We start from the raw sequence: 23,411 nt of genomic DNA, 5'->3' as shown, positions 1-23,411 counted from the left end.
TGAATGTGAGGCCTTGTAAAGCACTTGGACAACATATGATGTACGAGTAGCTACAGCACAATATAAGTGCACTCCCTTTACCATTAAAGTGGATTTTTCATTTGTTGGACTATGATGTGTTTTTTTTGGGGGGGGGGGGGGTGCCATGAAGAAACCACTCAAATCGTCTGAAAGCTTAATTCATTCAAATTTTGCAGGCTTGTTATCAACACACTTCTGCCGTGTCTGATTTACAATTTTAATTTTCAGTTTACAGGGAATTTATTTCATACATATACATATGAGAAATAAATCACGACTACAAAGCATGCACATCCACCCAATCTGCTCTCCCACCCAGCCACCATTTCGACATGCAACATCCAGAAACAAGTATCAGCAGCCAGGGGAAAAGAGCACATACATTATGCCAGCATGAATGTCAGACCACCTGAAATGAAAGCTAAATGTGTTTATGTTATGGGCAATATGCATGTGTCTACAAGCACGTGATACAAAGATGCATTCTTGATATGCGCTGTATGTTTGTGAGGATCTTTGTGTAACTTTGAATATAAGTGCGTGTGTGCATGTGCATGCGTGTGCGTGTGTGTGTGTGTGTGTGTGTATATGTGTGTGTGTGTCTGAGTGTGTGCATTGCAATGTGTGGCCAACTCTTTAGATGACTGAACTCCTGAGCATGTCTGCATCTGCCTGCTATTTGTGAATGTTTATGATTTGCCAACAGCGTGAACATTTCCACATGATGGCCACTCCTTTCTGACATCCGAACCAGAATGGTACACGGACGTTTTATGCAAAAATAAACCTGGCTTTGACGGTTTAAATCAAACATCTGATTGTGGAGTTCGAATGGGCGACTGAGTAAATATTTCTTAAAGTGCCTTGTGTGTGTGTGTGTGTGTGTGTGTGTGTGTGTACGTGCGTGTGTAGGCAAGAAAAGTGCATGTCTTCCACACTCAGCTGACTTTAAAGCCAAACACACAACAATCCCAAAACAGTTGAGACATAATGGGATCAAGCACACTTCCAAACTGAGCAGGATTTGGAGTATTTTACAAAATGGATGTCGAGACACCACAAAAGGCAGTGTGGCAAGGAGATATAAAAAACACGCTGAACGATGTATGACAGACATCTTCGGAATACAGCAAATGCTCACCAGATTACTGATGAGGTCAGATATTTGAAATGAAGTGCTGCACAAGACATTTGTTCAAATTTGGTGATTTTTTTTTCTTGAGTGAAAAAAAACAACACCCAAAAAAACCCCCATGTTTTAAAAATCTGCCAGTGCAATAAGCAATGGCTGGAAACACAAATCAATCTAACCCCTTTCAGACAGTAACAGGTTTTAACTAGAATAAACCTTCAGTATAATTTGCTTCATAAAAGAAGGTGGTAAATTCTCATTCCAAGCACCACATTGAATGGAATACACTTAACAATGGTTTGTGAATTCTTTGTGAATTTTTGGGCTCTCACTCTGTACGAAAAGGTCTTAGAATCACAGCAACTCAGCAAGCTGTTTCGTCTTAAATTGAAGAGGTTTTAGTGCGTGCGAACAATAGTGACCGAACCCCGCACACTGCACAGGAGTTCGGTCAAGTTCAGCCGCCTCACTGGGTGAGTGGCGGGAATTATAGAACTGGTAAACTGCCAGATAACTCTTTGAAATACAGTGAACGTGACATGAAAACCAATGTTTTCTCAGTGTGTTATGCGTGAGGAATACTGCTCCGATGTGCTTGTAAAAAAACAAACAAACAAACAAGCAATTTCAAACTTTGGTGTCGTTCGAATATTTTTTAGATTGATGGAGTGATGTAATTGTTACTCTTAAAGTCTTAAAAATAACTCTTGCATATAAAGGTTGGTTTTAGCTTGTTACGAGTAATTCTTGCTTAATATTATCAAGAAAGAGAGATTTTCTTTTCTACTAATAAAAAGATTTGTTTTCGAATACAAAGCACACATTCCTTATTTCAGTGTGACCACATGGATGAATTGTTAATGAACGCAGTGCGCAACGAATAGGATGATGTTTGTCCAAGGTGAAATCAAATTTCTAGAAATGTTATTTTGAAAATCTCCTAAGTTTCTCTTCGAAAGAAAATAAGGATTCACTGCATATGCCAAAGATATTTGGTTACTTCACAGTGGAAACACAGTAGCGGTGGAGGCGTTCTCGTCACTTAGTAGCTCATCAGCGCTTCATTTGGCAGCGTGTTTGCTTGCCTAAGGTTTCATTAACTAATGGAGTGTCGAGGAAATGCAGAATCTGACTCTGAAGTGGAATCGTGAGCTTTCAACCAAATGGTTTCTTCCTACTGGCCCATCAACGGTACATGTGCTTTGTCTTGGGGAATGGCCTGGCTGAGATGCACAGTTCGGTCGCGGTCAACTTTATGGCATTCCGGTGGCCTGGCAATAATGAAAGGTTGGTTGACCAGACCTTGACATACATCTGGCTTGTATGTAATTTGCGCTAGTAAAGAAGATCGGCTGCTCGCCAAACCAAACTCTCAAGTTTAAAAACTTCCAAAAGCAATCAATCTTAGAAAGAGCCTGTTCGGGAAGAGTGGCATCACATTCTGGCAATGTACTCATCCGTCTGACAAGGAAACAATGTCCAACCCAACATAAACACAGTTAAGAAGCATTGCGTGGTGGTAACTACCGTAGTAAGTAAGGCTTCCTATGGCATTCACAAGCCTTGGATAAACATCTAGAAACAGTCTTGAGCAATGACAAATCTCAAAATGACTTCCACTGACTGTCTTGCCAAAGCATTTAACTTATCATCATGTAACTGAATGCCGGCGCAAATCCTGTGAGGCCGAACGTAAAGCCCATACCAAGACCTGTGCTTTGACTGCTCTGCGCCCGAAGGAAAACTGCCCTTAAGCCCGGTTCAATATGCTCTAGGAGCTGAATGATTTTTACTCAATGTAATTCAACTGAGGCAAACACTGATAAATGTCAATGGAAGGGTAGGTCAGGTGTGTGAGTTAATCCCCAATGGACAGCAGCGGAGGAATTGACCCAGGAACTAATGGAGGGTATGTGTCTGTCTGCATGGCTGCAGAAATGGAGAGGCACCTCGCGAGCTGTTGCACAAAGCCCAGCCAAGGAGGAAGGAGGAGGAGGAGGAAGAGAAGCAGAAGCAGATGCAGGAAGTGAGAGGTTATTGGAGCAGCAGCAAAGGGAAAGCACAGTCGGTGGTCGCCTTTTACCCATGTATGTCACACATCAAGAGAAAAAGCTCACAGCTACTGGAACAAGGCCTGCATTTCAAGTTGCGTCATCACAATAGACTCAAATCCCAAACACAAATTTATTTGAAGACGTTGGACACTGATTTAATCAGTCGGGGTTCTACCTTTTGCTCTTGAAAAGCAGCGGGGGTTTTTTTCCCATGCAAGACGTATGAGGGTGTTAAGACTCACCAACACAAGTCTTCCCATCTGTGTGCAGGACAAACTTCATGTGGCAGGAACACTTGGGGCCGTGGTCTGTTTCCTCACAAATGTGCTGGCAACCACCATTCCCATAGTTACAGGTCACTAGCAAAGAGGACACATAAAATCAAGATTACGTGGTCTTTTATTCATAAGGAGATCTGTGTTTTTTTTTTTCTGAGAAGAGACAAGTAAATGAGGAAGGGTCTCTTAGGTCTAGAATTTGTAATTGGTCCGCACAAGCTAGAATTTGGCTCCGTATTAATTTGGAAAGTCATCAGCCGCGAGAATCACTCAACCTTCAGCTGTTGTCATGAGCTTTGGCTAGTTCAAGACAACGTTTAGTCGTCAAATGTACAGTAAAAACAACTGTGGCACGAGAATTGCACAATGAAATGATTTGCTTGTCTCCTTCCACTTATACAATAAAAAATATAAAGGATGAAAAGGAGAGCCAATTAAAAGAATCAGAGAATACTGAAGGAGAACGGGGTTCGTGGCCTGGCAATGTACCTAAGTGCAATTCAAAAACAACAACTTTTGGCAGTAGTAATCATCAAATGAGTGCATTTGTCTATTGAAATATTGCAAGTGACAGAGGTATTGCACAGTGTAAACGTGCACGCGGCCAGGATCACAAAAGACAATAACTGCACAGTGTGGTTGACGGTTTGTTACGTCGTTTGCTTGGCAGTCTGATGTTGTGTGGGAAGAAGTTTTTTTTTTTTTTTTTTAAATTCTGGCTGTGCTGATCCTCGCCTCTTGCAGATGAAAGAAGTTTGAAAACTGCGGGTTGGGGATGCGTGCCGTCTCTGATGATGTTCTGTGCATTCTTTGTGGCACGGTTGTCATACGTACAGTATATGTGGTGTAGTGGTGAGAGGCTGCGCCACAGATGTGTTGTACATTTTTAATGACACGTTGCAGAGTCTCCCTGTCCCGTACAGCATAGTTCCCCCACCAGACTACGATTGAATTGGTCAGGATGCCCTCCACTGCGAAACTGGAGAAGTTGTTGAACAGTTTCTGGGGAATTGGGAAATGTGGATTTCTGTCACTTCTCAGCCAGCTTGCTTGAGATGACAGTGTTCAATGCAACGTGTCCGAGAGTGCCTTCTTGAAGTGTGTCTTTGCAACTTTCTCAAAGCACTTCGACACTACTGAGGTGAATGAAATTGGCCGTTGCCTTTTAGACAGTTTACAAGGTTTTTCTTGGGGAGGGGGACTATGGTGGTGATTTTGAAAAAGGTGGGCACAGATCAGTGAATGGGGGACAGATTAAAGATGCCTGTAAACACCTTCGCCAACTCTGAAGAGCTCGAGCTCGGACAGGCATGTGAACGTTTACTCCTCAGCACTTTACATGCCTCTCCTGACTATGAAAGAGAGCGGAAGCTTTGCCTCTGTTGCTACAAGCACACTGCTTTAGTCAGTAGTGAGTGAAGAAACTGATTGCTGTTGCTGCCGGGAATGATGGTGCTCCTCCGCTGTCAGAGGTGTGTGATGTGATGGAGGCCTTGTCATATGCGTCTGGAGTCAGCGGTGTGTAGTCGTCTCACCACAGTTTTGGCCAGTACTGTCCCTCGGCTTCTCTTTTGGATCTGTGGAGGTCGATTCGCGCAAAGAGTAGGAACACGGTGGGGACAATGTTGATGCACGTGCCAATGTATCCTGTGACGACTGAGGCATATTCAGTCCTCATTCACAGTGGCAGTCTTTAAACACAGCCCACTCAGTAGTAGTAGTCCTGAAGTACTAGGTGAGTCTCTTCTGCAAAGGTCTTTTTGCGGAGCTTCCTGTAGGCTGAGTAGACAAACCCGGATGTGTGGTCTGTTTCTCCAAAATGGGGCCTCGGCACAGCCTTTAAGGCATCCATCACGTTGCTCTAAACTTGGTCCTGTGGGCTAGATCTTCAATACTTTGGAGTCTTCAAGAATATTCAACTTTTAGGTACAAAAGCTTGGATGTTTTGGTAGGTTGTCACGGAGCATATCACTCAAATGTCACTCGTAAACGGAGGGGTCTGAAGTCAGACTAATATTGATCTAACATGAATGGGAATTCGTGGAAATATGAATTTACATATCAACGAAAGATGTGCAAAAGTGAAAATGTGCAAGTGGAATCACATCACAAGAAGCACTCGTCATCATGATCGCAGTTAATTTTGCCCCATTTCCTGAACACTTCACATCAGCGTGGTTTCCCTTGAAACGAAGGACAGGTCAGCATTTGTTGTTCTACGCGTGGGTACACATTGACGAGTTTGCAATGTTTTTAAGTCCACATTTCTGCTCTGGCTGCTGAAGGAAGCCTCCGCTTTGGCACTTTTAACACACCTGTGATGACAGAGTGAAAAAAAGCAGCGGCGAGCTCCGGCTTCCACCACCATCCTGTCTACACTCGAGCATCGCAGCCCTTTTTGCCCTTTTCCTGGGCTGTCACAGAAAAACTATAGAATAACACTTCTCCAATCCTTGTCCAAACACAGACAAATCCCCCATCAACCGTGGCCCCGGCGCTGACAGGATGATCTTGGTTGCACAGCAACAGGAAGTGTGTGCTGTCCGTCAGTGCGGTCCCCTTCGCATAACCTCCACACTTGCCCTGGTTGTGTAAATGATCATTCCCTATTTAACAAACATGCTTTTCTTGATAAGGACCGTTTAGGAGATTAGTTCCTGTCCAGTAATGTAATGTCAAGGTCTTCTTTGAAGCTATCCTGAAGTTATTGGTGGAATGTGTGCAATTATCCATCATCGGCACATTTGTGTGTGTGTATGTGTGTGTGTGTGTGTGCGCCAGGGAAGTGAACTATGAGTTTGGCCTTACATTTGCAGTCCTTCATGTTACGTGTGAGCTGGAATCCAGGTCGACATTCGCAGGAGATGCCGCCCTTCTGTGTTTCCCTGCAGATGTGCGCACAGCCGTGATTCTTGTCCATGCAGGTGGGACCCTCCTTTGTTCCTTCCGGTCGCACTGTAAAGCAAAAGCAGAGAGGTGTTTTTTTTTTCACTCCTTGCACGTCACACAGATTTCACGCTGCGTTGCGTGGCTTAAACAATGTCGCTTTCAAATGATCAGCGCTGGTTGAGCGGAGTCGAAATGTTCACCTCGCTGTCACATGCCCTAAAATCACATCTATGCCTACTGTTGGTGACTGACATGCACGGCAGCCCTTTGCACAGCTCTGAGCACTTGTTGGAACACGCTCACTTGTTTCAGGCTATAAAAAGGAGGCTGCAGACGGAACAAGGATAAAACTCCCAGCAGGAGCTGATCCTGTACACTTGTCATTTTAATTGAGGTAATCACCTTAAAGGAAGGAAATGTGGAGGGGGGGGGGGGACTCTCTGTGGAAACACAGATCAAAAGAGACAAAATAAGGATGTCAAGGTATCTATCCTTTTAAATGTCGGCAAGTTTAAAGTGCTTCAGTGAGGTGAGGAAATGTGACACTTGGCCTACATGGCATAAATGAGGCAGAATATGTATGTGATTAAATGTAGTGTAGTGTATTGTAAAAGTGCTGGAAGAAGGGGGGGGGGGGGGAGGAGCCCCCTGCATGATCTCTTCCACTTGGGACAAGGACGTCGTATAACACAAGTCCTTGGCTGGAGAAGACTGACATTTGATATACAGTATTTGTTGTGAACCCCCAGCATCACCACAGACAAAGTGCCATACCCCAGCTCCCTGGCTCATTAAAAAACAAACAGATCTTGTCTCCTGCTCTTCCTCGTGTGGTGCACAAGGGAGACGATGAGCACCAAGACATCTCCATTAACGTCTCATTAAATCTGCTGTGGGTCCGAAGGGCATTTGGAGGGCTGACTTCCATAATAAACCAACATTTTCCTCGAATTCTAATGATTTGCATGTGTTGTATTATAACCTTTTAAAGCTTGTATAACCTTGCGCATTCTTACTCTTTAGACTTGCGTGTGCTTGTCGTACAGTTCCTGACTCAGGGGCTACAACAGGGGAACAATCTCAGCATGCCGGAAACAGGCCTAATTGCATATTTATAGACTTTCACTCCAGCTAGCATAACCAGTGTTGACTCAGTTCTTCTCTTTTTATGCAACTCAAATCAGTCCGACTGAGACTATTTTGAGTCCGAAATGCTTCGGTGTATATTTTCAAAAGGTTTCATTGGAAAGGACCCCAAAATATGTGACTTGTGCCGTCTTAGTTTTTGACACTGGTTTCAGCGTTGTTTACGCGGCGTGGAGCAAGGTGTGCTGCTGTCTGTTGATTAGTCTTCAGAGAATTGTCACTTCCATATTGATAACGGAAGCAGAACCAAAGTGGGATTCATTTTCAACTCTGGAGTTTCAAGGGTTGGAGCGGCCAAGTTAAATTCTCACTGTATTAATGACGATGTAAAATATTCGCCTTCGAAGTGTATCAAAATGGTGATTAAATGATCAGAAATCAAAATTACACCTTGATGTATTTCGTCAGTGTTTTTTGAACATGTTTGAGAACATAAATAGTTCATATAGATAAAAGGACAAAAAGGGCCCGAGAGGCAAGTGCATATAAGATCAGATAAAATGCTTCGCAGTTAACAAGGCAGATTTGTCAAGCGCTGTCCAGGCAGCAACTTCTAGGGAGCGCGTACACAGACCGTCCCGTTCCTTTTGTCGATGTATTAGTGATGAAATGCCATTTGTTTATTTTTGAGGAAAACCCAGGAACATTCCATTGGTTGAGCACATTTTAATCATGTGCATCCGATGTACATGTGTAAATCCAAAGGATCTTTTTTTCCCCCCAGTGTATGAATCAGCATATTATGAAAGGGGGTGGAAATTCTGTGGATCATGTTGGAAATTGTTGGTGATCTGTGTGTCTTCTCTAGGGTCAGAGTGAGAAACCAGTGAGAGAAAACAAGCGATAAATCCATGAACTTAACACAGGGTTGAAGTTATATCAATGTCACCCTACTGGAGTGAAAATTACCAAATGAGGTTGTATTGTGCATCCCAAAACTCACATCAGCCCCTCATCATTTTTATACTGCCTTGCTACCCAAATGCTGCAGACCCATCCATCAATAACACGCCGGTCTCAGGCCAGAACCTCAGCCTTCCTCTCTCTGAGGACCAATAAAAGTCACAGTGTTGACACAATGGACCCTTTCTCCGGGCCAAGCACAGCTATCATCCGCACTGTGCCGTCCTCTCAAACTTGCTCCAGCTTTTTTATCATTACTAAGTGATGGGAAGCAGAAAGAAAAACAGCCCTTAATTTGAACACGGATGGGAAAGTGAAAGGGAAAAACAACTCAAGATATGAACCGCATTCCACTAGAGCAACATGCGTGCCCATATACAGCCTACATGTGGAAACTAATAAAGCTCACACCTTTTAATAAATAGACAGGTAGGCGAGACTTACGACTTCAGCATATTAAGATTAAATGGGAACAAGCAGCAGTGGAACAAGAGTGAACCATTGCATGTAAATAAAAGAGATTACAGCAATTAGGCGGGAAAACAAGTCGGAGCGTTCACTCAGGAACTTCTTATTTCTCCCCGGGACAAGGTCGTGACCTCTGAACCTGAAGCGCTACTCGAAGCTAATAAATTCCTTTCATGTAGCTCATGGCTCGGCTCCACCATCTGTTTGGAAATGTTCTCCCGCTGATAAGGAGAATGGTACTCTCATATCAAGCCAGCATTGCTCAGTCCAAAAGTAACACATCTTTATATGCACGGCACCACAGCCAATCAATTATATGGTGAGAAGTTGTATGATTGTTTGTTGAAACCACAACCTGTGAGACTCCATGCATACACACACACACACACACACACACACACACACAACACACACATTATATAAAAGCGTGTTAGCGTGTCGGCCGCATAGTGCAGAGGTGCAGGGTTTGATTCCAGCTCTGGTTGTCCTGTGTGTAGTTTGCATGTTTGCGGGTTTTCTCCGGGTACTCCAGTTTCCTCCCACATTCCAAAAATATGTGGCAGGTTAATGGAACTCTCGAAATTGTCACTAGGTGTGATTGTGAGTGGCGATGGACGTCCGAGTGTGCCCTGCATTTGGCTGGCAACCGGTTCAGGGTGCATTCTGCCAACTGCCCGATGACAGCTGGGATAGGCTCCGGAATGCCCGAGGCCCTTGTGAGGTAAAGCGGATAAGAAAATGGTTGGATGGAGATAGTGCTGTGAAATAGAATTTGCCGCGTGCCTGATTTCTCTGTTCTTCATTTCTATCACACACAAAGTTCATCAAACCAATTTTAATATCACACATAGACTGTCCATGGAAAAATAAAATGCAGTTTCTAAATGCCAATTTAAGAAAAATAAAAAAAACTACCTGTCTCTCTGTGAAAAGTAATCACCCCTCTCCTCTTGTTAAATCACAAAGTAACTGTGAATAACGATATTTTTGTGAAAGCTGAGTTCAATTTCACAGGCAACACCCTCGCACCACATTTGTTGACTCAAATAATTATATAAATGGAGGTGACGTGGGCTACAAGATCTCAAGAAACAAACACATCATGCCACAATCTGATGAAATTCAAAAAGGAATGACACAAAAAGGTTTTGAAATTTATCAGTGTGGAAATGGTTACTAAGCCATTTCCAAGACTGTGGGACTCCGTCAGAGTCATAATCCATAGATGGGAAACTGGGTACAGTGGCAAACATTCCCAGCAGTGATCGACCAGCTCAAATTACTCCAAGAGTGTGACGACGACTTATCCAAGAGGTTGCAAAAGAACCGAGAACAACAACCCCAAAACTCCAGACCTCGCTGGCCTCAGTTCAGGTCAGTGTTCACCACACTACCATAAGAAAGACACTAGCCAAAAATGTCATCCATGGTGAAAACCACTGCCTTTCCAAGAAGAACAAAAAGTCTCGTTTCACGTTTGCCAAACGTCAAATTTTGACAAAGTTACAACAATTTCAACCTTGGCAGGTTGAAATCCCTAATTTTGAGAAAAATCACATTTAAAGTTTTGGCAAATGTCCATGGCAACCAGTACTTTCGGAAAAAAATATTGCCCCCCAAACCTTTGGGAAATGTTGAAAGAGCACTGGAAAGTCAATTCCAACAGAAAGTAAGGACATCATCAGAGATTTTAACCTATTATAAAATCTGAGGAAGTTTGACATCTCAACAAACGAAATCGGGGCAAAAATTATGATTTTGGCCTCAATCCCATGAAGATTTCACTTCATTTCCTGAGCCATCATGTGTGCAGAAAAGTGGTTAAGTTTGAATGACTGTCTTTGTCTTTTGTGTTGTGTTGTATTATTTTGTTATTCTATTATTATGACGGGCGGCCCGGTAGTCCAGTGGTTAGCACGTCGGCTTCACAGTGCAGAGGTACCGGGTTCGATTCCAGCTCCGGCCTCCCTGTGTGGAGTTTGCATGTTCTCCCCGGGCCTGCGTGGGTTTTCTCCGGGTGCTCCGGTTTCCTCCCACATTCCAAAAACATGCGTGGCAGGCTGATTGGACGCTCTAAATTGTCCCTAGGTGTGAGTGTGAGTGCGAATGGTTGTTCGTTTCTGTGTGCCCTGCGATTGGCTGGCAACCGATTCAGGGTGTCCCCCGCCTACTGCCCGGAGACAGCTGGGATAGGCTCCAGCACCCCCCGCGACCCTAGTGAGGATCGAGCGGTTAGGAAGATGAATGAATGAATGATGAATATTATTATGACTTCAACATGGCGCCGCGAGAGTGGCTGCCTTTACAGCAGCTCCTCTGCTTTTTGTTCTTCTACTTTCTTCCTTTCATATCTTTGCTGCTGTAAATTGGGAATTTCTCCATTGTGAGACGAATAAAGGTTTTCTTATTCTTATTCTGAAGCTTAATACATAACAAACAAAGCAATGCTGCCAATATGCGCTGTGTGGATTACGGGCCAGGTTTTAGAAGGACAACCACAACTATCATCCTTTCATTTGCAAACTCACGAGTTTTGATCCATCCACCCATCCATCCACATTTAATGTATGAAATGAATGAAAGGCATGAATGCAAGGGCAGCGACTGCATTTAGCATCCAGAAGCAAAGTTAATTTGGCTTTTCCAGCTCAGAAGCCGAAACAACTGATCTTGTAACAAAAGCTCCAAAGAGGCCAAAGGTTTTTGAAATCAGTGCCGTAAGTTCTGTTCAAACCTGAAGACCACAAGTAGAGAGGCTGAAACAATGGCTCTGAAGTAGCGCAAGGCATGCCAAGAGTTTATAGTCTGCTCTGAGTGCTTGGAGTAGTGAAAAGAGGGCTCCTGGACCATCACAAATCTCAGGGGGGGGAGATGATCCTCGACTGGAGAACTTTAGGCAGCTAGTGAGGGCCGGTTGGTTAGCCACTGAAAAGAAGGGGCCTAAGCATGGATCCACCAGACTATTAGAGCAGCATTCCTTCCTTTTAAATAATGAGCTCTTAAAAGTTTTAACACAAGGATAAAAATGTCAGTGCATCGAAAGGACAATGGGAAAAGGAGCTGAACGGGATTTGGTCAGGCAGAGCTGCAACACAAATGCTCAAACTGAGTGACGAGCCAACTAGGAAAGGACAGAAACCCTCCAAAAACCTTGCGATCTGATGGTGGACACACGTCACCAAAATGGCAAAAGTACAGATTTCATTATGAAACTTCACCTCTGTCAAACTCACAAGAACTACATTGAGGCTAATCACTTACCTATGAAAGAAATCAGCCACCGGAGAAGATGTCCTCGAGTGTACTGTGGCACTTCTACACATCTTATTGTTCAAGGTGAGTTCATACTAAAATGGCATCAGGTTCAAAAGCCTCGATGCACATTCATATTTATAATCGGCTCAAAAATATTGTCTAGTGAATGCACACATCATCTGGATTGACACAGATGTATGTTCATCATGTATGCATCTTGCATCTCAGTGCTTTTGTCCATCTGTGGAACAGACTGTGGCCCAACACCTGCTGAGGATGTCGTGCCTCTCGTCTTTGCTCTCATATTCTATCAGGGTCACCCTGCTATGTAGTCCCAAAGGACTCCTATCTTCCAATTGTGTATCCTCTCGCAAAAGAAAGTGTGTCAGCTGCAGAGGTACAGTATGATATTGTACAGGCACATTCTTTCCGAAATCAAAAAGGGCCAGACAGCTGAATATGTCTCAGCAGAGCATAGTCATGACAGCCAAGTGTTAATGGAAAAACCCCACTGGCACAGAGGTAGTCCACAGGAGTGTGCTGGGCTGGCCAGCCTCAGAATTCAGCCTTCAAGAAAGCCACAAGCAAAAGGGATGCCCGTCGAAAGGTGAGGTCCAGCAAACTCACTGGCAAGGCAGTCAGACTTTGCTCAACCCAAGCCACCGACTCGTGTTTGTTCAAGGGTGGGGGGTGCGGGCAGCAAAGGCCCGCCGCCTGTGAAAGTGGACAAAGAGGAAGGATGTTTGGGAAGATAATGTAGTCATGTCGCATGGACACAGAGAGAGGGCGAAAAGAATAGAGAGGGAAGTGGACGCTACTGGTGACAGAAAGGTGTCCATTTCTACATTTGTAGAAACGGTTTTGGGGCAAACATGCAAGCATACTGAGAGCCAACACTTTGTTGCACCGGATGAATGAAAACACATTAATTATGAGTCCATCCAAAAAAATCAAAACAAACCACAAAAAAAAAAACTTGTTTCAATCACCCCGGTTCTGATTCCACACACAGGCTGCAAAGCAAAACTAACCGATACAACTATTTATTATGGAATTTCATCACATTTATTGGAAAATTCCTTGAATTGTTACAGTCCTGGCTGGCCGGCACAAAAAAAAACACACACACACACACACACACACACACACACATCCCAAAGCAGATGCAAGAGGTCTGCGGTTAAATGTCATAAAAACATGCCTGAATCTGCCCCAAGAAGAAATAAAATGAAAGCTAAAGATTTGCGCATGTTCAGATATTAATGTGGACGAGGGAGGGGAGGGGGGATAAGCGAGAGCCGCAGCACACTGAGAAGCCGACCTTTGCCCTGCCGATCATATGGTCGAGCCCTAAAAACGCAACACTGCCTGTTTCCTGTAACACACTTACTCTCTGTAATGCCTCAGAGAATGCTGGAGAAGACGGATGCACGCCTACCGCTTGTCTATTTTTAATTGTTTTTTTTTTTTACCTTTAACCTTAGTTTTTACTCTTTCCCCTTGTTGTAATTTCTGCAAGATGAGAAGCATTGCTTTCGATGCTCAATCTGACAAGACAAAATTAAGTGACTCGGGTGCAAAGCACGTGTTGGCATGTTTATCAGCTTTGTATTGCATTAAACGGGCCTTGATTTCACAACATTTAAGTACACTTTAGAGTCATTCGAGATGAGAACGTCAATATTTCAGTATTCGACAGTTTTTTATCAGATTTATGTTTGGTAATGTGAAATATGTCTCATGTCAAATGGGTGCAATGGCTCAATAAAAGCTGGGACACCCTGCATTGTACAGTGCAATCTTCATTTTAATGCCAGGAATGCATCAGAGGAAGAGTGCACTTGCCAGCCCATTGTCACGACGATTGGTCTTATGAATATCAGTACCACTATCACTCCCTCTGAAGCCTTGCTCACAGACGGGCTTATCAGAGACCATAACCTTGATATGATGAGTCTTTGTGAGACTTGGTTTAAACCCAAATTAATTACTACCATGAAACAAGTCTTCTCACCCAAACTTGTGAGGTGATTTTGTGCAACCCTCCAAGAAAGGTGCCGGCATCATCCTCCATCTCTGAATGTGATGTCAACGTCAGTCTTAGATTAAAAAATAATTCAAATCGTTCCAAGTTCTCATGATTTGATTCCTTGCAACCAAAGCTAATATACCCAGCATTCTTCTTGGCCCCTGCTCGAGATTTTTTTTAGATGAATTATTTGAATTTGGTTTGGTCTGAAAATATATTAATGATAAGAGTGACTTTTATCGTGACATGAACTGCTCATCTGGACTGCTTAGCAGGGCGTTCCTGAAAAGAATTGATACTTTTGGCTTCCCGCAGCCAGCCAACCCATGACAATGGTAATATTTTATACTCGGTACTGACTCGGGTCATCACAACTTCCAATGTGATGGACCACGAGCTAATAAAATTTGAGGACTTGGCCTCCTGCCATTGCTTGGACCACAACCATTGCGATTGCTGTTATAATATTAGTGCTTTAACGACAACCCCGCTGTCTGAAATATCAACGACAGCTTCCCCTTCTTCATACTGTCAGTCGGTCCTTTTAAAAATCTCACAAATGATTTGAACGTGGCTCTCCGTGACATCCTTGACAGTGTAGCACCATTAATACCCTAGTTCTGAGATTAGACACAAACATATAATCAATCCTGTCGAAAACTTGAGAGCAACTGCACTTGGTCTTCCATCAGGTATGGGCAATAGATTGTTGAAATTCAAACAAGCTCTCAAAAGTAATAATTTCTACACAGTCATTTGTCTCCATCCAAATAACCCAAATTCTTATTTGATGCCGTAAGGCTGTGAACCCAACAACGGCCTATATTCAATAACTCCCACTATCCAGCCAATGACTTTATGACATTTTTGACTCCAAAAATTGAATTAATTTGGGGAGAGATTGAAAGCACTCTGGCCCGAAGCTGGTTTGGTTGCACTCTCACACCTCGAGGACTTCTTTAAGTACTGACAACATGCCCGCTCAAGCTTCTCCATGGGACACCTTCTCCGAGGACCCTCTCTTTTTAAAACTGATTCATCTATCCCTCTCCTCTCGCACTTGAGATTAATGATCTTCTTGTGATCCGCTAAACCACTTAAGACAAACACAACTGAAGAGAAGCATCACAAATAAATTACAGTCAGGAATGGGAATGCAAACCATTTTAGCCTCCACATAAAATATACTGCGTTCTTTTTGAACCACAAAAACATGGCGCGGTTATCAAGGAAGAAGCCGATGCCGCAACGAAAAATCAGAACAGGCGAGAATAAGGAAAGAGGATGGATGTTTCGAGAGACTGTTGACAACCCGTTCATTTCTGCACCGGTGCGTTTCGGTGACAAAACTCTGCACTTTGCGTTCTAGCCACAGGGAAATAAGAAATTATAAATATAGTTAAGCATTATCGTCACGTTGGCCACTCATGAAAACTTTGTGATGAACCCGGCACACTACGTGTGAGACAGTTCAGTATGTGCTTGGTGAGCAACAGGCCTTAAGTTCCATATTAAACTTTCCAATCACAACACATTCATCTTTTTGTGGCCCAGAGAGCTAAAACGTAATCACCAAGTTCGAGAAACTTCTCTATTTGGGTTCCAGTGCTCTGGAATGCACGATCCGTTACTTCTAAACTGTTTACATCCTGACTTGCAACTTCTTTCTACTGTGTTTGGTTAAACTACACTCGTCTGCAAGTAACCTCTCACTCTGTCACCCCCCATGATATCTTGATTTTGGCCTGTGTAAGTGCATCTTTTGTCTTCCTTCCTCTCTCCTGCTCAGCGAGCGAGCTCGGTGTCACTGATTTGAGAGAGGCTGTCACTGTTGCCATGGAGGATTCCGACCGGCAGCCCACAAGAGGACCACTTTTCTGGAGGAGTTTACCTGCAGCACTTCATGAATGGATTCCCATACTGTTATACTCACATTGTATAAAATGTAAACAAACTCCATTTCCAATGAATTTGGAACGTTATTGTACGTAATTGTTTGGGGTTGGTGTTAGTTCCCATGGCACAGATAACTACCACATGTGTGAAGGCAACATAAATACTGAAAGGTACATTTTGGAGATGCAAGATATGCTGCCATCCAAATGTGTTTTTTTTCCCCGAAAATTAATTTCAGTCAACATAATGGAGAGATTTGAAAATCCATCCATTTTCCGATCCGCTTTATCCTCACAAGGGTCGCGGAGAGTGCTGGAGCCTATCCCAGCCGTCTTCGGGCAGCATGCGAGGTACACCCTGAACCGGTTGCCAGCCAGTCGCAGGGCACACAGAGACGAACAACCACTCACACTCACACTCACACCTAGGGACAATTTAGAGTGTTCAATCAGCCTGACATGCATGTTTTTGGAATGTGGGAGGAAACCGGAGTACCTGGAGAAAACCCACACAGGCTCGGGGAGAACATGCAAGCTCCACACAGGAAGGCCAGAGGGATCAAACCCACGACCTCTGCTCTGTGAGGTTGACGCGCTAACCACTGGCCGAGATTTGAAAATATCAAGTAAAATGTATGTATAGGTTAAAAATGAAAGCGGGGAAGCAAAGTTGATTAAATCAAGCGCTCCCTCAATGCCAATATATTGCATATACAAATGAAACAATTGTATTTCACTGATCCCCTGATTTATAATGGAAAACAGCTTTCCTCTCAATGGTTAGTTCCCAATATTTCGACGAGGATGTCTTGTAGCCACCATGTCTATTTGTTGCTGGTAGAAATTCAGCGGGCTACTAGCGGAATTGTGGCCGGCTATGTACATTCTGAGGCGGCGACAGTAGTGTGCTGGCCCAGTTGCCGTGAAGGAAAAATGTTCCTCCTTTTCTTTCATTCTTCATGACTGTGACTCACGGTGACCTCGATCAGGGACGAAGGGGGAAGCCACGGTCTCCAGTTGGATCTCAGTTGAACACCGGGTTATTCATCTTTTTATTTATTTTTAAATCCCACTCCATGGTGGGAGGCAGCTGTGTAATTTGTTTGTATGTGTGGCTGTGTCGCTAAAAACTGGAAATGCATTGAGAGTGTAGCGGTGTCAAAGGTGACGTTGACAAAGTCATCCTCTACGAAATGTGCCCCAACACAGCACAGTTTTGGTTCTGAACCCTCTGCAAATAAATTAATGGTACAAAGAAATTAACGGCACTGGGAGAACATGCAAACTCCATACAGGAAGGCCGGAGCTGCACCTCTGCACTCTCCGGCCAACGCGCTAACCAGTCGACCTCCAGGCGGATATATGATATCATACTAGATAAATCTTGTATCCTTCTTCACTGGCAACAGCTTGTGCAGCTCTATTTTTAACACAACTTTCAAAACATTTCCATTTTGTGTCATGAACAGTCAGGGGAAAGACACCGAATACATTAGCTGCTTTACTTTTGTAACAATCCATCAAGGCACACTTCAAGTAATTGCCCTACTTTGTGTTCATAAATGTGCAAAACAGAAAATATAAATGTGTAGCTCTGCTGAGTCTGAAATTCAAAAATTCCTGTGCACAGGATCTTGACTCGCTCACAAATGCACGCACAAACGCATGCACACAGAGTGTTGTAGGACTCCTGTCATTCATCTCGAAAAGGTAAACATTAAATCAAATCCAAAGCAGTGGACCCTTTCTAGACCTAAATGTCATTCCTATCAACCGTCAATCACCTTGGTTGGCCTTTCAAAGACTTTATGTCTTCACAAGGAGAAATGTTCAGAGAGAATAAATGAACTGTTACATTTTGGCCAGGTAGACGATGGAACCTTCATTTGGCTTGAGTTAGTTCTGTTCAGGGGGTTGTGGGGTGGTGTGAGTGTGTGTAGGGGGTGGGGTCTTGGTGGAGGGTGGTGGTGGTGGGGGGGGGGGGGGGGTGATTACGGCAAATCTAATAAGAGACAGACCGGCAGCAACTTTGTCATTAGATGAGAAGCTAGCAGACCCCTGCTGTCTAATTGGCACAGGTTCAATGCTAACAAGTGCTTGCTAACAGGCAGAGGAAAACAGACTGCAACCAGAATGCCAGACACCAATGTGTCCAGTTTGGAAGGCCAAAATTTGCTCACAACACTGTATCTGTTCATGAAAGAAGTGGAAAGCTCGTGTCTTTTTAATGGTAACAGTGAATCCTATGAGAAAACTGCACCCTCGGGGTTGGGAAGAAATCCTGCAGAATGGAAGGTGAGTCGCATTTAAACGTACTTGGCCAGGAGAGCAGATCACTTTTCATTTTCTCAAGGATTTATGTTATTGAACCACTCGTGAAAAAAAATGCAGCATAAATCTATCCTTCAGGTCCAATACACAGGCAGAGACACAAGCTTTCCTTCCCGTTTCATTCAGATTCAGATTCACAATGCTGTACTCTATACAGTATAAGTGTGTGTGTGTACACACACACACACACACACACACACATATACACTCATTGTCCATCCATCTATTTTCCGAACCGCTTGATCCTCACTAGGATCACGGGGGGTGCTGGAGCCTATCCCAGCCGTCTTCGGTCAGTAGGCGTGGGACACCCTGAATCAGTTGCCAGCCAATCGCGGGGCACACAGAGACGAACAACCATCCACACCCACACTCACACCTAGGGACAATGTAGAGCGTCCAATCAGCCTGCCATGCATGTTTTTGGAATGTGGGAGGAAACCGGAGCACCCAGAGAAAACCCACACCGGCCAGGGGAGAACATGCAAACTCCACACAGGGAGGCCGGAGCTGGAATCGAACCCGGTATCTCTGCACTGTGAAGCCGACGTGCTAACCACTGGACTACCGGGCCGCCCCTACACTCATTGTCAAGTGTGTAATTTTGCAAAAGGTCCTACTTCTTTAAAGGACAGAATGTGGCAGTGGAAGTTGCATGATGGATGGTGGTGCCATTTGTGTCATCTGAGACGAATCAAACAAGCACTTTGCTACTGGTGACCCAAGTTCATGTTCTGCTAACATACCGCAACTAAAACCAGAACACTTGAAACGGGGATCATTAGTTCTTTACAAGTAAGACATTTCCAGGATTATCAACAAGTCTTACTGTAATCATGAAGGTAAAGCTCGCACGGCCTTGAGGAAGTAATAACTTAAGTTAAAGCCACAATATATTGTAACTCTGACCAGGTGCTTTTTGGGCATAAACCGAACCAGACCTCAATTTGAGTGTTCACACATCATATAACATAATGGCTTCCAAAGGCTCTTTTAATACATGTGCGCTTGTTACCAGCATGTCATGTTTTGAAGTGAAATATTACATCCAAATTTGACCCCTTAACCTGCAGTTAATATGCTCCACTCGTATTACACTGATCAAGTGTTCACTCGGGATGAGTTGTGAATGAGAAGGTGCTGAATAATAAGCAGCCAAGCCATCTTTCAAAATAATGAAACAATGACAGAAAGAGCTGCTATCTGAATGAAGGAGTGAGTTTTATTACATTTACATTACTGCTGCTATCGCCCAATCTACATTTCATCGGGAAGCGATGAAGTTCAAATTAATATGAAAATGAAATATTAAGGGAAATAGTGAGCACATTTGTCAAATGGGCCTGGTGCTCACGCTCTGCTTCTGGCGCCATGGATAGAGTCGTACTGCTTTGAAACACACGATCCAGCTTTTTACTCCACTCAAATAACACTGCGTTTATGAAATGTAAACACTAACAGTTCACCAGGCCAGCCTGATCTCATAAACCCCAGACTTCCAAGATGCACAGTGCACAATCCAGGGGAGTTTGGAACATCGGAGCTCATTGACTACCGCCGCAATATCAGGTCGGGCTGGCTGCGCTTTGGAATCTTTTGAATCATCACATCTTGGAAAAACATGTGATTGAGATCGCCAATATATGTTTATTGATGGCCAAATTCCTAACTGATGCTGAATGGGAACACGGTGCAGGACAATGCAGGGCTGGTGAAGACAAACTAAAATATGTTACAAGACGAGATGATCTGATTGAACATTTTTTCTCAAAGTCATGGCACATCCCAAAGTATATGTACAGTTTGTTGTCTGAACACAAGAGACTGATGAAAATACATCCGTCCATTTCTAATCCATCGTCCATTTCAACCACCCCAAAGTGGTTGCCAGCAAATCGCAGGGCAGACAGAGACAAACAACCATCCACGCTCACAATCACACCTAGTCACAATATAGAGTTGCCATGTTTTTTGGACTACGGGAGGAAACTGGAGTACCAACAAAAATATCTTTTTTTATACGAGAATGTTCCCAAGTAAAGTGTTGAGCAGGACATGCCTTGTTGTCAGATAATTGGTGGGTGAGTCTCTAGTTGGTCATGGAGGTGCGCCGAGGCATCTATTAGAAAATGCCGTTGGTCTGCTGGAATGCCCGACGAGGCGAAGCATGGTCTGCCCAAACACGGTAAACTAGACTTGACCCAGTACAAAAATCAAGATGTGCCACTTTTTACGCCGGACGAGCACGCACCTGTCTACCAAAGCGGGGCCCCTAGAATCTATTCCTTTGTGGGTAAGTTCGGAGTTGAGTTTCCAAGTTCACACTTGAGAACTGCGAAGGAAATCTGCTAATAATAAAAACTTCCCTCCCTCCGGGAGTCCGGAATCCAACTGTGGACCTCTGCACTGTGAGCGGATGTGCTACCCAGTCAGCCGCCGTGCCACCCATGATTGCAATCATGATAATAAAAAAAGAATGTTTAACATGTTTTTAAAGGAGTGCGTATGCAGCAGTGCAACATGCAGGTAAGCATACCACTACGTGTAGTTGATCATTACATATATGATATAAATCATGACTCCCTGTCTTCTCAAACTTCAACAGGTTAAAAAAATGTCTATCCAATAAATCTAAGGTATGTCTTCCCCAAGCACTACCTTGAGTCATTTTATCTGCTCACAGCACCCTGGGCTAACTCCACAAGCCAATGGCTTCAAATGCTGTCAGACATTGAATGGGTTCAATTTGAAATGTCAGAGGGAAAACAAAAAAAAAAGATGAATACCACTCTTCTTTTTTTTCTTGTCCCCTGCAGAATGAGAACTTATTATACTGCTAGTATAAGAGTTTAGAGTACAAAATAATTGTGGACATGAAATTGCAAAATCTACTTTTACATGTGGTATAGGCCTATCGCATATGGTTGGATAAATCAACATAATTGTCCAAATAAGACCTTTTGGGGCTAATATTTTTGCATGTGTGCATTGCATTGTACGTATGTAACCTTTTGGCCTTTGGATGCAGGTATGCTGGTTGTCACTGAGGAGGAATCCTTCTCTGCAGCGACATTCATAGCTGCCCATCATGTTGACGCAGATCTGCTGGCATCCGCCGTTGCCCTCTGAACACTCGTCTACATCTGCAAAGAGAGAAACGTTCATGACACAGTTACAATTACTTCAGGTTCGAACAAAACGCACGCAGAGTGCTGCTGGCCAGAGTCTGGAAAACTACTTGTAAACCGCAATCATAATAAGCAAGTCTTTGAACACAGAGAGATCTAATAAGAAACAGATGAATGTCGTTTTTAAGAGCCTACAGTCACTTCACGAGGCCTTGGCTACTAAAGACAGAGCTGAGTTAAATGCCAATATTAGTTTAAGTACAAGCCGTAACATAATGTTTACCAAACACATTAACGTCTTCACATGCATGATGTTAATTTGAATGTCATACTTGGCTGGTCGTAAAATCTTCTAGATTTAATTCAATGGTCTTTTATTAACTGCCTTGTGCACAAAGTTCAGTGTTTCCCAACTGTTACTGAGCCACAGCACCCATGTTACGGTTGAAAAAAAAAAATCATGGCAAACAACCAGAACAAAAATGCCACAACAAGTATGAATCCTGAAATTACTGATTGCTTCTCTATTTACTCACAAATGCATTTAATCTGGATGAAATCTGGGCCAAAAAGTAGATCCCAACCCCTGATTTATTAATGGATTGATTTACCATGTACAGGATGACATATTGTAAATAAATATTGTAAGTCCACGTTATAATAGTTGCTCTTTTAAGGGTGGTTCTCTGAAAGTGTGGTCAAACACTGAACCACTTCCAGTCACTATTTTCTTCCCTTAACAATCAATCATCAGACACTGCAGAAATAAACAACTTGACTTTTGTGTTGTCGTTTGTATGTGAATGTATTTTGTGCAGCCACTTCCACTTTGTGACATGACAGCGCACCCATGTAATTAAGAGTTACTCTTAAAATGCATTTGCTTAACAGCTGTTATCCCTAAACTGGCAAAATGTAGTCCCACGCCATCCATAATTTGATCATACGTTGACAGAAAATATAGGAGGGGAGGTGGGTGTGGCCATGTCTCTCATTTTCATTTAAAGTGTTTCCTTTTTTTTATTGATTTCTCAAAAATATTGAAAATACAAGCTCATCATATTCATGATAATAATAATAAAAAATAAAAATAAATTGATAGTAAAAACAATTGACCATCTGGCCTCAGCGTCCCTTGAAATACTGTATACAGGAATGCCAAAAGGGCTTGTCTTAATCCGTTTGCAGAGGCCTTGACGAATACGCATCCGAAATGGTAGCTCACAAGATTTGAACAGAAACTGCCAACTGCAGCATGCCTAACCCATAAAATTGCACATGCAGCACAAAGCCCTGGCAAGTGAGAAACCTGATCCACCTGGGCTAGAGTACCTGCTGATGATGAGTGTCTGTCAGCCCCATGGTGAAGGAATGCAGTTAGAAGGAAGGAAGCAGAAGTCGAGTTGGAGGCGGGGGGTGGGGTGACTCGAGGGCTGGTGCAAGCAACCAAGTGAATGCACCTCACAGAGGCAGGACATTTTCAAAGGTATCGCCTGAGGCTTGGCTCTCCCATAGGACAAGAAACGGCGATGACGACAATTGACTGTGTCACTGATAATAAATGGCACACCCCTTGCGGGCATGCCCATTTGGGACAAAAATATGTCCCTCAATATCACAAATCTTGCAGTTTTTATTTCTGTGTTGCTTTTCTTAGTCCAAAGAACTGTGCGTGAGTGCATTGTGGCTCTGGAGGTAACACTCCATTTTCTCTCTTCCCCTGGAGACCAGGGCTCTATCAGGACCGACCACGTTGGAACCTTATCCACCCCACCGCTCGTTGCATCAATAATCTGCTGTGTATACAAGGCTGGTTTTTTAATAAACCGTCATGCGAAACTAAATTACTGTCTATTTGTCCAGTCTGAGAAGGCCTCTCGGT

At 43.5% G+C, this 23,411-nt stretch overlaps 1 protein-coding gene across 4 annotated transcripts in view; it reads right to left on the bottom strand.

Moving 5' to 3' along the window:
- scube3 (signal peptide, CUB domain, EGF-like 3) overlaps positions 1-23,411 on the bottom strand; it is a 102,855-nt gene that overhangs the window by 30,147 nt on the left and 49,297 nt on the right. For 2 of the 4 annotated variants that reach the window (XM_052057096.1, XM_052057097.1), the window contains exons 4-6: positions 21,410-21,544; positions 6,294-6,440; positions 3,451-3,566 (exon numbers count right to left, since the gene is read on the bottom strand). In XM_052057096.1, the coding sequence (XP_051913056.1) occupies positions 3,451-3,566; positions 6,294-6,440; positions 21,410-21,544 (398 nt within the window). Of the gene's footprint in view, positions 1-3,449; positions 3,567-6,293; positions 6,441-21,409; positions 21,545-23,411 lie in introns of all 4 variants that reach the window. The other 2 variants (XM_052057098.1, XM_052057099.1) reach the window with 1 other exon arrangement.

Source organism: Hippocampus zosterae, chromosome 2, assembly GCF_025434085.1.
Source record: "Hippocampus zosterae strain Florida chromosome 2, ASM2543408v3, whole genome shotgun sequence".
In the NCBI taxonomy this organism is placed as follows: Eukaryota; Metazoa; Chordata; class Actinopteri; order Syngnathiformes; family Syngnathidae; genus Hippocampus; species Hippocampus zosterae.
The sequence above is the reverse complement of the archived record's forward strand: the minus strand, read 5'-3'. Positions and strand labels throughout refer to the sequence as shown.